This window comes from Jaculus jaculus, chromosome 1, assembly GCF_020740685.1.
Source record: "Jaculus jaculus isolate mJacJac1 chromosome 1, mJacJac1.mat.Y.cur, whole genome shotgun sequence".
NCBI classification, from domain to species: Eukaryota; Metazoa; Chordata; class Mammalia; order Rodentia; family Dipodidae; genus Jaculus; species Jaculus jaculus.
Window position 1 is genome coordinate 36,502,108 of NC_059102.1, and position 20,098 is coordinate 36,522,205.

At 44.7% G+C, this 20,098-nt stretch overlaps 1 protein-coding gene across 1 annotated transcript in view; it reads right to left on the reverse strand.

Annotated features, from left to right (window-relative positions):
• The window catches only part of Cnnm1 (cyclin and CBS domain divalent metal cation transport mediator 1), a 60,236-nt gene that overhangs the window by 15,360 nt on the left and 24,778 nt on the right, over positions 1-20,098 (reverse strand). Inside the window, exons 2-7 of the mRNA XM_045148155.1 lie at positions 15,882-16,025; positions 12,911-13,051; positions 11,483-11,652; positions 8,938-9,037; positions 8,459-8,506; positions 4,024-4,086 (exon numbers count right to left, since the gene is read on the reverse strand). Of these exons, the coding sequence (XP_045004090.1) occupies positions 4,024-4,086; positions 8,459-8,506; positions 8,938-9,037; positions 11,483-11,652; positions 12,911-13,051; positions 15,882-16,025 (666 nt within the window). The remainder of the gene's footprint in view (positions 1-4,023; positions 4,087-8,458; positions 8,507-8,937; positions 9,038-11,482; positions 11,653-12,910; positions 13,052-15,881; positions 16,026-20,098) is intronic.

The following is a 20,098-nucleotide window of genomic DNA, read 5'->3' on the forward strand; positions in this document are numbered from 1 at the left end:
CCTCTAGCACTTTTCTGCCCGAATAACTTTTGCTCCTTGCTGGAAACAGAGGCAGCAGCTACATCCCAGTGCCCCACAAAGCTCTCGTCGCGTTGCCCTCTGAGTACCCAGGGTAGCGCCGCCACTCTGGGACTCACAGGTCAAGTGCCAGCTGCATCACTATTGTGTTGGAAGGAGAAGCATGCTTTTCATTTTTTTTTAAAAGTAAATACATTATTTAAGGATTATTTATAACACCAAATATACAACTGCTTTTCAAAGGCTGGGATTATAAAAGCACTTTTAGAAGAGAAAAGAACTATCGTTTTGTGACAAAGAAAGTCCCAGCTCATCCGAATGTTGTGCAAGATAAATGTTTTCCTGTCCCAGAGCCTGACATTCCTCAATAGGTAGGATGCTGATGACTCGGCATTTTAGTAATTGTGCACATGCACTCAGAGGTTTCCAAGCAAGGGAAATGGAAATGGAAATGCTTTTAATAAAAAGAAGAAGAAGAAGAAGAAATCAGTAACAGACGAATGTCCCAGCAGCATGGCAAACTAGTTCAAGTTGCATAATTCCCCTTGGCATTTCCTAAGAGCACAGAGGCGCAGCTTGGGGGGTGAAATAACGAGGAAAATCCTTAGTGCGACACAAGGATGGCTGAAAGGAGACGCAGCGAACAGCAGGGAATCAAACTGACCACGGGACCATCAACAGGAGGCAGGCCAAGCTGCCAACATGTCTTCCTTCCAGTGGGCTGAGTGGTAGGGAGCAAGATTTCCTACTCAGACCCCCAAACGCTATAGAGTAGTATGGCAGACCTCATTCTTGCAGCCATTGTGTGGTGAGCCTGCCACAGCTATTTATCAAGGCTGGGAGCTTGGAGTGACTGAGGTTGGAGAGAGATGGGACCAAACTGGAGAAGGCTATGGGAAGAAATTTCACCATGCAATTAATGCTCGATGGAGTGTCCCTATCAGTCTGCACTAACATGATAGGCCCTGAAGACTGTCATGCAGCTTGGGACTCTTGCTTCATGTGTGCCACCTTTAACCAGGGAGCAGGACTCAAGACATAAAAGTATAATGCTTGATCCCCTTTGGGGTACAGGAATTTGAGAAAAAGAAGGCTCCATGGTTGTCTGCTACATGTTTTGGATCATCAGATAATGATCAGGGACGAAGGGGAACCGCTTCCTTTGGTCATGGTTACTACTACGGGCCATCTGTGTTCTCCAAATTTGATGGGGGGAGGTTAATTACATAGGCTTATAAAACTACAAGCTGGTATTAAAATTCATCATTCCTTGGTACTATTCAACATCAGACGACCAAATGCCAGGGGCCAGCCCACTGTCAAAGCTCCATGTGAACTTTGCAAGTCAGCCCCAGTTACGATCCCAGATGAACTTGCTCACGTTACAAGGAGTTTTAATGGTTCCCAAATGTTTACTACGCAAGAGCCAACCCCAAGGAATATTTCCATTTGCCACATTGTGCAAAGTAGAAAGATTATTTTTAGGGACTCCCTGTATATTCTTGGAGAAAATGGCATTGTCTTTGATTTCAAAGCACACTACAGATTACAATTAAATCCTTGGTTCTGAGACCTCTCTTGTCTCCGTGTTTCAGTGGATTCAGAAGGATTGTCATAGGGGACTCAACACTACTTCTAACAGGAGAAGAATGAAGGAGTAAATCTGGTGAGAGGGGATGATAACTGCTGTGGGGGTAATTAGAAATTTCACATCTTCAGTGAAAGTATCTGCAAAGTTGGCCAATCACACCACACTCTGGTGTTTGAAGCTCTCCTTCAAACTGAGGTTCAAGTAGAAAGATTTAAATACCCTATGGATAATGATTTGCAGTCACATGCTCAATACTTTTGCAAATTGGTGCAAGGACTCTTGGCTTCAATCCAGTGTGAGCATCACCGGCATGGCTACTGCAAATAAATCCCAGCCCTCTAGGGGTGCAGAATATGCCTACATGTAGCAATACAGCCAGGTCTCAAGCTTAGGAGAGTGGGTTCTAAGTGCCTCTACCTACTCACTAGACACACAACACTGACTAAACGGTGTCATTCTCAAGGTCACTTTCCATAGTGCTTCCCAATAGAAACTCCTGCCAATCTCCTGAGCTGGCTGTGGGGAGTCTGATTTATTTCTAAACTTATTAATTTCTAGGTCTTTTTTCCCTGGATAAGATAGGCTAACACTTTATGGTCAGTTTTTATTTCTGGGTCAGAAATCAAGTATGGGGCTATAGTGCCCAGGACTTTTCATCCCTAAATCTGGAGTTCCTTTGGAGAATGGGACAGAAACAAGAGTAATGGACGTAAACCATAGCAGGGTCCCCAGGGTGTCGCCTAGGAACTCTGAAGACCAGCCAAGGAAGAAAGCAAGCTGCTTCCTACTCCGTGCTTTCTCTTGCAGTGCCCATCGCTGCTCTATCTTGAAGAGCTGGTCCAAGACCAGGGAAGGGTGGCTTTGCTTTTACTTCTTCACTGGTGGGTTTCCTGCTGGGTTGAATACCCACAGCCATGGGGGACGGGATGAAGACTGAGAGCTCTCAGGGGCCCTTGGTATGGCCAGGGTTGGAGCAGGAGTCTAAACCTCTAGTGGGGGAAGGGCTGCACAGCCAACCAAATCACTTTGACCTCTGCCTGACACTGGGTTTCATGATTTTTTTTTTTTTTCATAATAAACATTGGTGAAAGAGAGTTAACCTTTAGACTGGGAATTACAATTAACTGGGGTGTCTGGTTAAGTAAAGGTTAATTACAAAAGAAAATAGATGCCTCCTTTGATCCTTTTGAAAAGTGCTTTAAAAACATGCGTCTTTCCTTTCTGCAGCACACTCTTGGCATTCCTCAAGATTCACCACATATGAAGGATCTTGAAGTCCCATGATGTGGTCACTTTTGATTTTTCTGGCATGCAGGGTTAGACTGCTTAGCTGGTAAGGGCACCACATTGGCATCTCGCATTGACTGTAGTCATCTGTCACCATGAGGAAGGCATGAAGTCCCAGAAAGCAAACAGTTTTATTTATTTATTTTTTTAGTGGAAGATTACCATCAAATGAAAGAGAAAACTTAAGTGAAATTTGAGAAGGCATAACTTGTCTTGAACAGATAAACATGGGAACCAGATGGTTTTTAATGGAAAAGTGAATTTTGGGAGAAAAGTCAATAAATATAAATGGCTCTGAAATTATGAATATGGGGTTTGAGGTCTCAGTACATGGCCTTTCCCAATGTTGATGGTTTAATGTCTAGAGGACATAGATATTGAGGCCATAGGAGACCGTACTGTGTTCTAACTGCATGGCAATTTGACAAATTCCTCATTTGGTCATTACTCAGGCTATGGGTCTAAAAGATCAGACTCTAGAGATGAAAACAATATAAACAGCTATTTCATTATCCAGATTTATCACCTTGACTTAGTCATTGAGTTGTTGTGTTTTAACCAAAGCTCTATGAGGCTTTGGTTAAGAAGAGAAAACAATTTTTATTGCATTAGCATGAGAGGTTGATGCTAATGAAAAGTTGTTTGGAAAATTTTATGCCCAGCACCCATTGTATGAGCAGAACCACAGGGAATGTGATCCTTCCGAGTACATTACTAGGAAGAGGGGGATGGGTTAGCAGTTAGCTAACGGCTGAGATCACATAGAAGGAAAGGTGGAAGAAGACAAGATAGACATGTAGGACAGTGTTTCATCATTTCTTTCTACTTTTCTCCTGCTGTACTCCTCCTTATCCCTCTACTTTGTAGTTAAATGATGAGGGAAAAATTTGCACTATTCTTCAAAACCATTATTTCATGTATATACACCAATACATCCTGTGAGGGAAACTCAAACGATGCTTTTGAACCAGCCAGAACGCAAATTCCTGTGTGCGAATGAATATTATTTACAACATACAGTGCCTGCTGGGAAAGACCCGTTCTCATGCAGGACAGTGACAGAGACCACAGGCCTCCTACAAACCCCACCGGCTCTAGGGAGGTCCCAGACACTCATGCATGTTTACCTGGGGAGCCTGCCAGAGAGTCCCCTCTGCTGAAGGCGAAGGTACGAGACACAGAGGCAGGCACTAAAGAGCCAGGGGCCAAGAATATGTGAGTCGTGAAAGGGAAGGTAAACAGAAAAGGAGAGAGACAAAGAATAAAGTGGGTGAGACAGTCTGCTCCTGGTTCTTCACAACATCACATTTGTCAGCACACAGGAACTGTGCCTCTGAAAACTGAGGATTGCATCTGTTCACAAAGTCATTCTCCCGAGGGACAAGAAAATAAAATGAACTTTGCTCCTGGAGGTCTTCTTAAAAGACACGCAATAATCTCAGAAGGATTCAGAGCTAATGGCTAGCCTGGGCAAGCTCCTGGGTGCGGGGGTGGGTGGGAGCCACATGAACAGCAGTTTCTGTGAGGGGCCCACTTTAAGCTGTCACATCTGCTGGAACTGCATCCTACCACTCAGCCTCAAATGTCCTGCAGGAGGGTGCCTGTGCAGGCATTCAGAGGCCTAGACGCCAAGGGCATGCTCTTGTGAGGGCCATCCTCAAGGAGTCTGGATCTGTCTGGGGTTCCTAGCTGCTCCTTGTCTGGTCATAGTGCTGGCGAGGAACTGGGCATTGCTTGAGGGTGGGGACAAAGGCAGAGCAGTATTCTAGTAGGTCTTATGGAGCCAACCTGATGAATCCAAACCCAGTCACTTTTCAGGAAGCACACATGCTCAGGAGCACAGCGCCTCTGTTCCTCTTCCTCCTTCTCTTTTCCCACAGAATTGGAAATGGCCATCACTTGGGCTTGCATGGGGCAGAATGTGTCTTCATGGTAGCTTCTGTAGTTTTATTCTCTCTATATACCACAGGATTTGATCTGAAACTACTTATCCAAGCAGAAGAGTGGGAGGAGAACTTACACCTACCTGATAATCATTAGTTCTGACACAGAGTGTTACTGGATATTTGAGTTGGCCTTGGTCGGGAAACACACTGGAGCAAGAAACTCCAGTTTCAATAAGAATCATGGTTCTTGAATTAAATGTACACACTGCCAAATCAAGACTTGTTCTCTCCCTGCTGCACACCCCTGTGCACCTGAGCTGGGTACCCTGTGCTCAGGTAAGATTCCTCCAGAGAACCAGAGCCAACATAAATAACACCCCACTCAGGAAAGGGCAGAGATGGCTTATCCTCCTTAGAATTGTGGTGAGTATCCCAGCCTGTCACACGGGAGACTGGGGTTTGATTCCCCAATGGGGAAGCCTTGTGCCTACCTGGTGGGAAAGACGGCTTAGTGGTTCAGGCACTTGCCTGTGAAGCCTAAGGACCCATGTTTGACTCTCCAGATCCCACATAAGCCAGACACACAAGGTGACACAAGTGCAAGGCCACGCATGTGCACAGGGTGGTACCTGCCTCTGGAGTTTGATCTCAGTAGCTGGAGGCCCTGGCATGCCAATTCTCTCTCTCTTATAAAAAAAAGGCAAAAGTAAAAACGTGCAGAGACTTCCTTGTAACCTTAAGTTCAACTTTGAGGCACAAGTAACCAACTCATCATTTCACTATTTAACCTCAAAGGCTGAGTAAGTTGCAGTCTAGCCAGACCAAGACCCTACAAGAGTTTATTGCCCTGGGGTTTAGGCTTCAGCTCCCTCCAACCTACATGTTGAGATTCTTGGCCAGTGAAAGGTGTGTCTGGGTGTCTGGGCCCTGGACTGAGCACCCACCTGAGGTCCAACTCTGGGGTATGGGTGCTCTTTGAAGTCATTCCAGACTTCACTGAGGAGGGAGGGCTTGGTGCAGAGGATGGAGACACTTCTTTACCTTTACTGGCTAATGAAATTAACAAAGCCTCAGAAGTATGGGGAGGGAAAGAGAGTTAAATGCTTTCTTTTAATTAACTAATATACAAAATATAAGGACCCATGTGCTTAGGATAAAACCCATCACTTTTTTTTTTTTTTTTTTTTTTTTTGGTGTTTCGAGGTAGGGTCTCACTCTGGCTCAGGCTGCCCTGGAATTCACTGTGTAGTCTCAGGATGGCCTTGAACTCATGGCGATACTCCTACCTTTGCTTTCCAAGAGTGCTGGGATTTAAAGGAGTTTGCCACCATACCCAACTACTTTTTTTGTTTGTTTGTTTTGCTTGGGTTTTTTTGAGGCAAGCCCAACAGACTGGCCTTTTTTTTTTTTTTTTAATGCAGGGCGCGGGGAGGAGAGGGAGGGAGGGGAGAGAGTGAAAGAGAATTGGCATGCCAGGTCCTCCAGCCATTGTAATTGAACTCCAGATGCATGCGCCACCTAGAGTGCATGTGCAGCCTTGCACGCTTGCATCACCTTGTGAGTCTGGCTTATGTGGGGCCTGGAGAGTAGAACATGAGTCCTTAGGCTTGGCAGACAAACGTCTTAACTGTGAAACCATCTCTCCAGCCCGAAACCTATCACTTTTTAAAGTTAAAAGTTTCTTTAGACATCTTAAACTAATTAATTAATTAATTAATTAATCTATGTGGTGTGTGTGTGCATGCACATGTGCCAATTTCCAGTTTTTTTTCTTATGTGGAGCCTGGGGATCGAAACTCAGGTACTCAGAGTTATGTGATAGGTGCTTTACCCACTGAGCCACCTTCCCGGCCCTGAAGCCCATTGCTTTGTATGCTGACCTAAAAATTAATGTAAAGAGGGCAAAACAGAGAGATCAGCATTATAAATTTACTCTTTTCTCACTGATGAAAATCGAAAGATTTTGATAGAACTAGAATCAGAGGAAGGAGGAAGTTAGAGATCATCTTTGTGGTTATTATTTTAAGAAAGGTCATCTAAAATTGGTGGGGAGGGCTGAGGAGGTGGCTCAGTGGGTAAGAGTGCTTGCTTGTTCCATGGGTGGGGATCCTTGCGAAGCTCTGACCTCTCATCCTCTCACAGTTCTTACCTCTTTGCTTTTTGCAGGAGCCATACATAATAGGGCCAGAATTTCTAGCTAACATATTAGTTCTAGGAGTAGTCCTAATGGGATTCAGTGGAAACTTCTGTTTGAGAATGAAGGTATACCTGGGACCCATCCATCACCAGCTTCCTAACAATACCAACACTCCTTTCATCAGCTTTGCTTGAGAGTTGTTGGCTGATATAAGTGACATAAAGTACCATAGATTAAAAACCTTTTTCTTTTCTTTTTTTAACAGATCTCCTTAATCTCAAGTTCCATAGCCTTATAGGTGTGGCAGATACTTTGACTTAGTTTCAGCTGCTTGCTGGGCTAAGAAGTGAAATAGTTCAGCCATTTCCATATTGCAATTGCAACTCATAACATGATGGATCTAATAGTCTGTATTTATTGTAATGTGTGAACTATTCAGGACACTAAGGATGCGTGTAAACATGTCATCAACTTGCGGGGTGATTTGGAGCAAATACTTTATCTTTTCTCATGTTACTTATTTATATTTGCAGTTGAGAACTGAACTCCTGGGGCTTGCCCATGCTAGACAACTGTTCTACCACTGAGCGATACCCCCAACCCTGCTGTCCTTTTAAAATCATTCTGATCAGCTACCTTGCTCTGTTCCAAGGACTGTGAAATCAAGCTTTGAAACCTTCTGATAAGTCCCAATATAAAACACTGTAAAATCTTCTTTATGATGAGAGGAAATCTGACATTAAAGAGGCCACCACAAACACTGACAGTTCAAAGCAATGCAAAATGCAGACGCAAAAGGAAATCCAGAGAAAGAATTCTTTCTGGATCATTCTCCGATCACAATAGCTGCCGTGCCCTCTACACACAAGCACACGGATTCCACACAGAAAAGAGCAAGAAGGCACAGCACTACAGGGCAGGCGAGCCAGCCGCCACCAGTGCCAGCCTCCACCAGTAGCATGCATGGCCAGCTGGCAGCCGCCTCATCACCAGCTGAGAGGTGGTAAGCAAGGAAAGAGAAGCAGATAAGCAACAGATTGTACCAGCCTGAGATTTACAACCCCAAGTGTCACAGTCAAAAAAAAAAAAAATTTTTTTTTTTTTTTTTTTTTTTTTTTCTGGAGGGCAAACACCACAGACAAAGTAACAGCAAGTGTGAGTTCTCGGGTCAAGCCAGGGGTCAGTTACCATGGCAGAGATGGACGGGCTGAACTGCCACCAGAGCGTACAAATCGGCCGCCTGCATTCCCTGGCAGGGGACAATTCCAAGTGCTCCCACTCACACCACACACCTACCACACTATCGCAACCATCACTTGCATGTTGAGCAGAGAAGCCACAGCACACATTGCAGACCCGTGAACTGAAGCCAGTGTGGTGTGTGGGTACCTGGCAGGAGGCAGAATTCCTGGCAGAGAATTACAAAGGGGCTGCTAGCATTTGTGTTAGCCTCGCCCCGGCTCAAAGTGCTTGGTCCAGGTCCCCAAAGTGGGCTGACCATGATGGGGAGGACGAAGAAGGGGTTTGAGAAATACATACGAAAGACAGAGGATCCAGCCAGACTTCCAACCTTCCGCACGTCATTATCTAAGGACAGAAGGATGCAGTGGGTTTCAGAAGCAATGCAGGAAACACCTTCCTTGTGGGAATATCACTTACACTCTACCCCTAGCATCAATTAACCCTGTAAGAAACAAGTCAGTCAAGTTGGGAGGGTTGGGAACAATGGTAAAAAGGTGAAATAAATCTGTTTTTTTTATATTGAAAAAATGTATTCTGTAACCCCAATACTTGCTGATGTGATTGTTTTATCCTAATTGATTTTTCTTCCTTTTAGTTTCAAAAGCTAAAGAAACTCTGAGTAAACAGCGATTCTTATACCCATCTTTTCAGAGGAGGAAGCTAAGCTACCCATGTCTGTAACAGGATTCAAAAGAAGAGTCACAGCTTGAGCCCAGACACTTTTTCTTCAAGACCCCCTTCCTTCCCAGACATCCTGTGGTGAGGAACTGGAATACCTGAGCAGGCAGTGGTCATGATGGCTGGAACACCATAGTAGGTAAAGGCTCCATTCTCAAAGCGAAGGCCTTCCTTACCAACCTCCACTTCCACTTTACCCTGGAGAGAAAAGGAGTGTGCTGAGGGTGTGACAAGCACTTCCAGGTCCAGTAGTCACTAGGACCCTGAGTACTTTCATGTGGGTAAGTGTGGGCTCATGTCTATACCTCAAGGCAGTGTGGTTTACTTTTCAGAAATAGCACTTCCAACTCCGGAAGCTCTTGGTGGTGAATTCACTGCTTCACTGTTCCTAACGTAGCACCCAGTCATGAATAACCAAGCTCTCCCCGCCTGTAGCAATGGCCTTCCAGCTACGCCACGGCCCCAGAAACTGCCTCACTGGCTTAGTCTAGATTAGACTATTTCTAGGCCTGACGAAGATCAAATCTGATCTTGCGTGAAGCTTGTTGGGCTCATCATCACTGATAATGGTAGCTAATATGAGCAGATAGAGTAGGACTATGCTCCTAATTTGGTGTTATGTCTGTTACATGGATTCTCATTCTGTCAGCCCCACAGCACCCATGGGAAATAGACCGTTTTTATCCCCAGTTTATTGAACACCAATTTTAAGGTTCAAAATGGATAGATAACTTGGTCAAGGTTAGTTAGGAAATGGCAATACTAGAATTAAAAAATATTTATTTACTTAATACTTATTATTTATATGTGTGTATTGTGTGCGTGCATGTGTGGATGTCAGTGCTCCACACTTTGTGACAGGGTCTCTTTCTGCTGCAAATGAGTCTGGCCCACAAGTGGTTTTATGTGGATCCTCTGGAACTGAACCCAGGCAGACAGGCTTTGCAAGCAAGCATATAGGCTTTGCAAGCAAGTATCTGTAATAGCTAAGCCATGTTCATAGCCATTCCCTTCAGGTTTTATTTGAAAACAAAGATTTTATTAAATACAAGGTGAAGGATCATATGTCTCCTTATATTATATAAATAATGTAAAAGGATCCACCTCTATTCTAACAGTGAAAAATGTGACACCATTTTTTGAAGAACAGTTATTTTTTTATTCTAAAAATATTTTATTTATTTATTTGAGATATAGAGATAGAATGGGAATGCCAGGGTCTCCAGCCACTGCAAACGAATTCCAGACACATGTGCCATCTGGTGCATCTGGCTTACATGGGTATTGGGGAATTGAACCTGGGTCCTTTAGCTTTGCAGGCAGGCCCCTTTACTGCTAAGCCATCTCTCCAGCCCAAGAACAGTTATTTTAATGAGGTTGTTTGGAAGGATATATATGAGACAAACTACAGTGTTCAAAAGGGCAGACTGAAGTGGACTATAACAGAGGTTATTTCTAAGTAATTGTGAACTATACCAAGATCTTAAAACCATCACTGTATTTAGTCACCATAAAATTCCATTGGGAAGAGACCAGGAATCATTGATGTGTCTGATGGTGGGGGTATGGGGAACTGGGTACCAGCATGTTCCAGTGGAAACACACTGACACTTTACTTTCTTGGCTTTTTTTTTTTTTCCACTTTACAAAATTTTTATTTACCAGAGAAAGAGAGTGAAAGTAAGAGAGTAGAAATGACAGTGGGCATGCCAGGGCCTAGTGCCACTGCCAATGAACTCCAGACACATGTGCCACCTTGTGCATCTGGCTGTACATGGGTACTGAGGAATCAAACCCAGGCCATCATGCCTTACAAACAAGAACCTTTAACCGCTGAGCCATCTCTTTAGTCCATTTATTTTTTTCCCTCTCTCCTTTCCTTCTTTCCTCCCTCCCTTCCTCCCTCCCTCCCTCCCTCTCTCCCTTCCTTCCTTGACAGGGTCTGCTCTGGAACTCACTAAGGTTGTCTTTGAACTCAGAGCAATCCTCCTGTCTGTACTTCCTGAGAGCTGGGATAGTGCTTGGCTCTGACACTTATTTGAGACAGGTCTGTCCAGGAACTCAGGGCAGGTGGTCATCTTTGTATAGTCTTTGAAAGGTGCTGCACTTTTTTCTCCCCAGTCATCAGTCACTACCTTCCTTCCTTGTCCTCTTCAGGGGGAGAAATTCTAGGGGCTGCAAATAATGAGTGTAGCACAGAGGATGAGCATGTTCCCTGTATTCCAGCAAGGACCAATGTGGCGTCAGAGATGGCGAGAATTCAGTTTAACCGAGAGGAAAGGGTTTCACAAGAATCACCTAACGATTAAGAGGCAGTGGGGGATACTCAAGCAGAGACTTTAGGTATCAGGGATCACAGGGCAGTGGTTTTGGAAGTTCAGAAGCTGAAATCCTCTACTGGGGAGGCACACCTTTCACCACAGCCCAAATATGCCTACATGGCCAGATACAAGGCCATCAGTGATGCACAGCTCCCAGGATGCCAGTCTTCTATGCCTAGATCCCCCTCCCGCCCCGAGGGTCATATGGACACGTCCACCCCACTGTTCCTTAGGTGCCTGGAAATGGGGGAGGATAGCCATTCCCTTTCATGCTGAGTGTGCCTTCTTCTGGCCCTTGAAGTTCCCCGATCTTGTCACTCACCTGTAAAAGCAGCACAAAGTAGTCGACAGGGCGGTTGCGCTGGTAGAGGTAGTGTTCCGGGTCCTTCTTGTTCCGCTCATCAAACTTTAGCTCCTGGATCACGTTGGGATGTTTTAGGAGTCGGAGCAGGATCTTCTCCGAAAGGTATGGAGATTTAAAAGGCTCCACTTCTAGGGGACAGTGGCAGGAAGTGGCAGTCAGCACCTCTCATGGCCAGCCCATCCCAGCAGCAACGGGTGAGAGGAACCCGCGTGCATGCCACTGCGGCTGCATCTAGAACATACCCCGGGCCACTGAGCTGGGGTCTTTGTGACTCTTTGAGGTGAGGAATCCTAACCCAAGTGTGTATCCCAGGGCCTTCCCTGTGCCCTCTGGAAACGAGTGTCTCTGCGCTGGCACCACAGCACCGACAAGCCACCGTTGAAAGAGCAACTTTGTTATTAATTTTCTCTTTAATTTGATTTAAAGTTGGATATAGATAATTACATCATGTAGACAAGAAAGAATTTAATTTTACCACGGAATGACATAGAGAGAATTTAATCTGGTTTGTTTGGATAACAATATGTTGGATGAAATGAAATCCCAGTAGAGACAGGTAATCACTTAAATGGTAAGTTGCCAATAACCTGACGTATAATTGCATAATATTTAACCAGTAATAGATATTGCATATTGATACTTGAATTGTTATACTAAACAGATCCAGCTGCTTGGTTTTTGGGAAATTAGCCAGTGGTTAAAAAAAAATCTGTATTGTTACATGATATAAACTTCCTTACCATTTCCTGCTTTTTAGAACCTGGACAGAGATATCTAGCATTCATCATATACTCAACAAATACATGGTAAGTGCGGAACTTAGTGTTGGATGTGGCCATTCTAGGCCAGAACATTAATTACCCTTGCATGAGGCCAGAGTGCAGACATACTTTACCTTCTTCACAAAAACGTTTAGATTCTTTCACCTTTTCTTCTAAAGACCCCAAGATTCACAGTCCACTTTTATGCTTTAGGAACTTGCAGTTCTTAAAGCAGGGTTCATATAGGTACGTGGACCTTGTATTAAACCACAGGGTCAATCGGTAGGACAATGCCTTTCTCTCTGGGATAAATGCTTTAGGGCAACCGAGGCCTTGGGCTCCAGCTAGCAGTGAGCAGAGAGACAGAACAGTGCAGCTCTAGAGCGGAAGAGAGACCTGGATACTCATTTCCTCCCCTCCCCACAAGCCTGGGGCTTATCACGTCATCCCGTGGAAGCAGCCCTGTGAAGACAGCCTTCTTCCTGGACGAGTGGTTCTCTGTCAGCCACACGGAGGAAAGGGTTGGAAGGTGTTAAACTGGGTGATGCTTGGTTCTACCCTAGATTCTGTTAGAAGTGCTTGAGCAAGCCGGGGTTGGTGGGGGGATGGTTGGGGCAGGTCCTACCTGTGGCCATGAAGCGATGTGTGGCAAGCAGAAGCTGTGGTGATATCTTCACTCTGATCTCTGAGTCGGAAAGCTTAAACAGGGAGAAGTCATGTCGCCTCCTCTCCCGGTGAGGGACCCTCTGCTTTTTCCGATTGTCAGCTGCAGGATCACAGGGAACAGATGACGGCTACCTCAGCATCAGTCAGTTTCTGCAGTGCCAGCTACAGAGGGTGTGACCACTTTCCCACGGAGTAGGAGGTGAGGGATAGCGGGGAGCAGATGGCTTAGCGTTGCTGTCTACTCTTAGGTAGCAGACATCCAAAAAGGGGAACCAGCCCTAGCACCCAGGTTGCTGCGCAACCTCTCTAAGCATCAGAGTTTTGTCTAATCTTCATAAGGGGACTACAGTGTTCAATAACAGCTCTTCTACTTACCTCACGTAGTTATGATGAGACTCAAGCAAGAAACTACAGCTGACAGTGCTTATAAATAAAAAGTCATATAAATAGGAGTAGTTGGGATTCTTCCTCTCTTCTGCTCCTCTCCCTCCCCAGAGCTGGGTTCACCCGGTCTCTTACTGATGACTTATGTGAGTGGTACTTGAAGCATGCCGTCTTCTCACCAGTCTGGCTTAAACCCCACCCCGTAGAACCCTTCCTCCACAGAGAGAGGATCAGGGAAAACAGAAGGAAAAAGAAAGAAGAAGAAGAATGCACTTGTATGATGTAAAAGCAGGTTCTTTAGGTGGAGGAGTCTGGCAGCACCTGAACCTCCAAGAGCCTGAACACTAGATATGATTATTGGCTAAGAAAATTTGTTTGTTCCAGTTTAAACTTTCCTTGCATTTAACAAATTTATATGTATGTAAATATGTATACATATGTATATATGTAATTTTAAAAAATACAGCGAGTATTTTCTTTAGTCATTTTCCCCTTTGCTCTCCTTGTTCTTTGAAAAAAAAAAATTGAAACTGCTATTTTATCTCACTATGTGAATGGGGATAAGGAAAGGGATAAATCTGGTTCTCTTCAAACCTGGCCTGGAAAACAACAGGGCTTCAGGGCGCTTCTCGTGCAAGAGGACTGGATGCAGTGAAATAAAAGGGGACGAACCCGCAGGGAAGGAAAACTGGAACCCTGAAATCTGGCTCCCTTGCTCCTTCCCACTTCTATCCGAGCTTGCTTCTTTCAGTTCCTTTCCTTCCACCCACGCAGCTCTCCTGTGGGCCTGCCCTTGACTTTGGCTCTTTGAACTCCTCTGGCTGGTTTTTAACACTCCTTTATTTAGTTTGAGACAGTAGGGAGTTTCTGACTCAGATGATATAAGAAGCCAGGGTCATGTAGAAGAAACTGTATTCTAGGCTCCTTAGCCTTTTCATAACTGTAAAATCTGAATCATGCCACACTTCTTTATAAGGATGGAATCTCCCTGACCCTCTCCTGTAGCAAGAGTATCGCCCAGTCAATAAGTAGTAAATACAAGTTCAGGAACCATTTTTTTGGCTTTTATTAGGGAACCTTCTGATTTATTTTATTTTTCCCAAGGTAGGGTCTCACTCTAGCCCAGGCTAACCTGAAACTCACTCTAGTGCCAGGCTGGCCTTGAACTCATAGCGATTCTCCTACTTCCACCTTCCAAATGCTGGGATTAAAGTCATATGTCACCATGCCCAGCAAGCCTTCTGATTTCTACGGCATGTTTGCGTACGTGTTCCTTACCCCATCAGAATGCTACGAAAACTTTTCTCAGTAGAAAAGCATGCCTCTGATTTTCCACTTTCCTTATTTAATTTTCATAGTGGACATCTGAGATATTAAGGTTATTCAAACAAATGTCCCAAGAGAAGCCTACTCATTTAGCCTGATACCATCCATCAACACATTGGTGAATGTCTTCACCAATTTTCTCTCTGTGTTCTAGAATTCTAGAGATCCTTTTTGAGCTCAATCCTGTTTAAAGAGACACCCGGGCCAGTGCAGTGCAGCAGCAGCAGGTAGGCCTCTGAGGGAGGTGCTGTGGTCATTTAGCTATTTTTTGTCAAGGCTTGGTCTACATTTTAAGCTTGATTTTTTTTTCCTTGGACCAAAGGACACCACTCACTTGGCCTTATGATCTTAAGGTGTTTTGCTATGAGGAGCCAATTTCTGAAAGGCTGCTTCTGGCAAACCAAGGATGTAGTTCCCAAATGAGATATCTGAGGGGAGAGAAGGGCATGGATGTTTCAGTGGGCAAAACTCTTAGCAGGAAACACTTCCACTCCCATGGATTCAGATAGCATTCCCATCCCAGAGACAAAGCATGCCCTTGTACGGCTGCAAGCAAAGCCGTGATAAAGCTCAGTTGCCCAGAGTAGTCACTGTCTGCAGACAGAAGTCCAAATTGTTCCTCAGAAACCTGGACAGGGGAGGAGCCCAGAGAGAGGAGCAGGGCCAGGAGCCAGGGGCAGAAGAATGAGAAAACCCAGGGGGCTTCTGCAAGTCAAAAGGCAGTAGAGCATTGTCCAATGGGGATATTTAAATTTTGGCTTCAGACAGGGGGGTAATGTCACAACAGTCATCTCTGCTCACTGATGGTTGGGTGTGAGGGGAACTCCTAGGGGAGCTGGGCTCTGTATCTGCGCAGAGACAACACAGGGAGGGGAGAGGGGCAGAAACAAAGGCAGACAGGTCCTGTTCCTGGTTGAGGCACATTGTGTGTCCTTCAATCCCTTTTCCATCTGATGACTGGGAGATCTTTACCTAGTCATGGCTGTGTTCCAGAAGGTTCTCTCCTGATAACACTTAGCCAGCATGTTCCTAGTGACTTAAGAGAGATTTGAGCCAAGGAATCCTACTTACATGCCAGCAGCAGGCAGAGGTGGCTGACACGCACCAGGGCACAGGGCTTGCCCGGACAGCCTTTTACACTGTATGTCAAACGACTCTATCCTTGAGAGTCCTGAGGAAAATAAGATGACCGCAGAGTTCAGCTGTGGATGTGCACTTACTGTAGAGGTCTGTTTCATCCAGGATTTCTGACTTGATGATCTCTTCTATGATGTCTTCCAGTGTGACAATGCCCATCACCTCATAGAAAGGGTCCCCTTCTCCCTCATTATTCACTCGCTGGACAATGGCTAGGTGAGATTTTCCTGGAGAACAAATAAAATTTCAGTTAAGTATTAAGGACATTTTCATGGATTTTTCTTTATGAAAAAAATAATACCAAGTTGCTGTCTGGCCAATAGTAGGACCACCTGAAAAATAGTGAATCTGTAAGTTCTTACAAACACAATCTTTTATTTATTAAAAAAGAAAACAACCCACAATTAAATGCTCCCTAATGATTTGAACACATTCTGAGTCCTGCATCATTAGGTGGTTTTGTTGTATGGACATGAAAGAATGCACTTATACAAACTAAGATGATTATGACATCACTAGATGATACAATCTTATGGGATAGCTACTTTACTTTTTCTTTTTCTTTTTTGTTTTTTTGTGGCAGAGTCTCACTCTAGCCAAGGCTGACCAGGACTCACTTTGTATTCAAGGCTGGCCTTTAACTCATGGTGATCCTCCTACCTTAGGCTTCCAAGTGCTGGGATTAAAGGTGTGCACCACTGTTGCAGTTACTTTTGTGTTGATGGGATAAAACACTCAACCAAAGATGGGAGGAAAGGGTTTACTTTAGCTAACAGTCTCAAGAGGAAGCTTCATAAAATCAGGAAAAAACATGACATAAGCAGAGGCTTGGTATCACTTCTGCCACAGCAGGTAGGAAATAGCAGCATGAGAGTGAGCTAAGCTCTGGCAAGTGGGAACTGGCTATAACCCCCCTAAGCCCACCGTCAGAAACACACCTCCTCTGGCAAGGCTCCACTTTCCTATGCACCCAAAACATATGAGTTTATGGGAGACATCTGATTCAAACCACCACAACCACCACCCCTGCCCATATTTTATTGTTGGCTTTAATATCACTATGTACCATGTAGCGATGTTTTATAATTTTAATTGGTACAAGAGTTGTACACATTTTGGGGGTATAGTGTGATATGTCAGTATATTTACCCAATATGCAATGGTCAGATCAGGGTAACTGGCATGTACATCACCTCAACATTTACCACTTCTTTGTGTCCAATTCTTTTCTACTAGTGGCTTCAAAATATACAGCAAAGTGTTGTCTACCACTGTAGTCTACCATGCTATGGAATATGCTATTAGAAGTGACTTCCAGGCTGGAGTGGGACACCCAATATTCAATTCAAACCACTGCAGGTGGTTTACCCCATGGCAGGCTACTATATAGGATGCCTCAAGGACACATACATGTGCACTCCCCACACAGGAGAGAGAGGGGTAGGGGAAGAGAGAGATGGCTGTCCTATCTAACTGCACCTCAGTATCTGCTAAGCACCCTCTCTCCATCCTTCTCCAACCTCCCACCCTTTCCATATTCTGCAATTTTTTAAAAAATGTTTTATTTATTTATTTGCAAGTAAAGAGAGACAGAGAAGAGAGAGACAGAATGTACACACCAGGGCCTTTAGCTGCTGCAAATGAGCTCTAGATGCATGCACCACTTTGTATATCTGGCTTTATGCAGATACTGGGAATCGAACCCAAGTCATCAGGCTTTGCAGGCAAGGGCTTTAACTGCTGAGCCATCTCTCCATCCTATGTTCTGCAAATCTTATATTTTATATTTCTATTTTTAAAGGGAAGTTATCTAACATACCTAAAACTTGTGAGATTTTTCTCTGAACTTTCACATATTAGCAAGTATAGGTTAGCTGAAGGAAATTGAATAGTCTAATTGGAAGAGAAAAAATTTAAAGAATTAGGTTAGAAGTCATTCTCCCCATCTGTTCTGGTCATATCAGTTACTATCCTTGGGCAAATTATTTATCTTCCACTGGGTTGCCATCTGTTATCCAGAATCAGGGGACCCATTGGGTTGCCATCTGTTATCCAGAAACAGGGGACATTACAGTGTGGTGATTTAAAAGCAAGGCTCCCAAATTCTTGGAACCGCTTTCCATGGAGAAGTATGGTTTATATCCCCTGACCCTGGGAGGGCTTGTGGCTGCTTGAACTGACAGCACTTGGAAGGCAGCTGCTCTGGCATTTCTGAGGCTAGGTGGTAAAAGGTAGCAACTTCTGCTGCAGAAACACCATGAGAAGTCTTGACAATTGCCCTGGAGCCATCATGGTGCAGAAACCTAGTGTAAGTGTTTAGGTAATGATCTAGCTTCAGTTTTCCAGCCATCCCATCACAGTGATACACAGGAATCCTTGGAAGTGGCTCTGCCAGTCTCAGCTGATCTAGCCCCAGTCTTTCAAGTCATCTCCAGTGGTGTCCTGGACATTGAAAAGCAGAGAGAAGCCATTCCTGCTGTCTTTTCATAATTCCTGACTTGCATAAGCTACCAGCATAATAATATGAGGGTTGTTTCCTACCTTTAAGTTTGGGTTGTCAGCAACAATTTAACTAGAGCAACCAGTGCCTATAAAGTGGCTACGTGGGCTCAAATTACCTAGGGGTCATTTGAAAAATGAAAAAGCTTTGTAAATGTAGTATGAGGCAGATATGATAGATGGTTAGTCTTTTTTAAATTACATTTTATTTATGAGAAAGAAAGGATGTGAATATGCAAGCCAGGGCTTCATGCCACTGAAAATGAACTCCAGATGCATGTGCCACTTTGTGCATCTAGCTTTATGTGGGTATTGGGGAATCAAACCTGGGCCACCAGGCTTTGCAAGCAAGTACCTTTAACTGCTAAGCCATTTCTTCAGCCCCCAGCCTTCTTAATTTCTTACTGTCAACTTGATTGGTTTGAGAGACAGCTAGGAGATGAGTAAGAAGCATGCTGCAGGGTGTGACTGTGGGGGCATTTCCAGAAAGGATTTACGGAGGGACGAAGACACTGCCCAACCCCCGAATGTGGGTGGCATTCATTCCAAACGATGCCGTTCCACACGGAGTGAGAATGCCTGCTATTACAGGCATGCTCTGTCTGCTTTCTGGCTGAAACGATATAAGCTGCTCTGCCTCCTCCGTGTTGCCACATCTCCCTGCCACGATGGACTGAAACCTCTGAAACCCCTGCCCCATCTCTGCTGGACCTTCAGGTTCAAGTTTGCATGATAGGTCTTTAAGTAGTTCTCAGATTGGCTCCTTTCATAATCAGAACTGTCTCTTATCTTGTGCTCCTAAGCCCTTGATAAACCATAAGGACATTATTACAATTTGCTTCTTTAAAAAAATTTTTGTGTGTGTGTGTGAGCATGTCTCATATGTGTGTGAGAATATTGCTTGTACAACCTATGGTGTGTATATGGTCAGAGAAAAACCTCCAGTGTTGGTTCTCTCCTTCCACCTTGCCCAAGGCAAGGTCTCTTGTGCCCTGCTATGTATCCCGGGCTAGCTGGCCCCAGAACTTCCCACAATTTCCTGTCTCTGCCTCCCATCTGGATGTAGGCACACTGAAATTTCAGATGCTTATGATACTGTGTCCAGCTTTATGTGGGTTCTGGGGATCCAAAGGCAGGTCATCATTTTTATTTGGTAAATGCTTAATCCATTCAGCTGTCTCCCCAGCCTTTTGTTTGTTTGTATTTTGAGGCAGGGTCTTGCTTTAGCCTAGGCTGACCTGGAATTCACTGTGTAGTCTTAGGGTGGACTTGAACTCACGGTGATCCTCCTACCTCTGCTTCCCAAGTGCTAGGATTAAAGGTGTGTGCCACCATGCCTGGCTTCCAGCAGTTTTCTTTCTTTCTTTTTTTATTTTTTCAAGGTAGGGTCTCACTCTGGTCCAGGCAGACCTGGAATTAACTATGTAGTCTTGGGGTGGCCTTGGAACTCATGGCGATCCTCCTACCTCTGCCTCCCAAATGCGGGGATTAAAGGCGTGCGCCACCACGCCCAGCTCAGCTAGCCTTTTTTTAAGAATGCATGTGTGTGCAGGCCAGAGGTCAACATTGGGGGTTGTTCCTCTGGAACATTGTCGATCTTTTCTGAGACAGGGTCTCTCATTGGCTTGTGTGTGCTGCGGGGTGTGACTGCAGGATATTAGACTGGTTAGCTGGCAAGTCCCAGGAATCTGCCTGTTTCTGACTCCTCAGCGCTGGTGTTACAATGCGCATCAGCACACCTGGCTATTTTTATGTGGGCTCTGGGGTTGACGTCCTGTTTGTAAGACCTCTTGGATCTAGT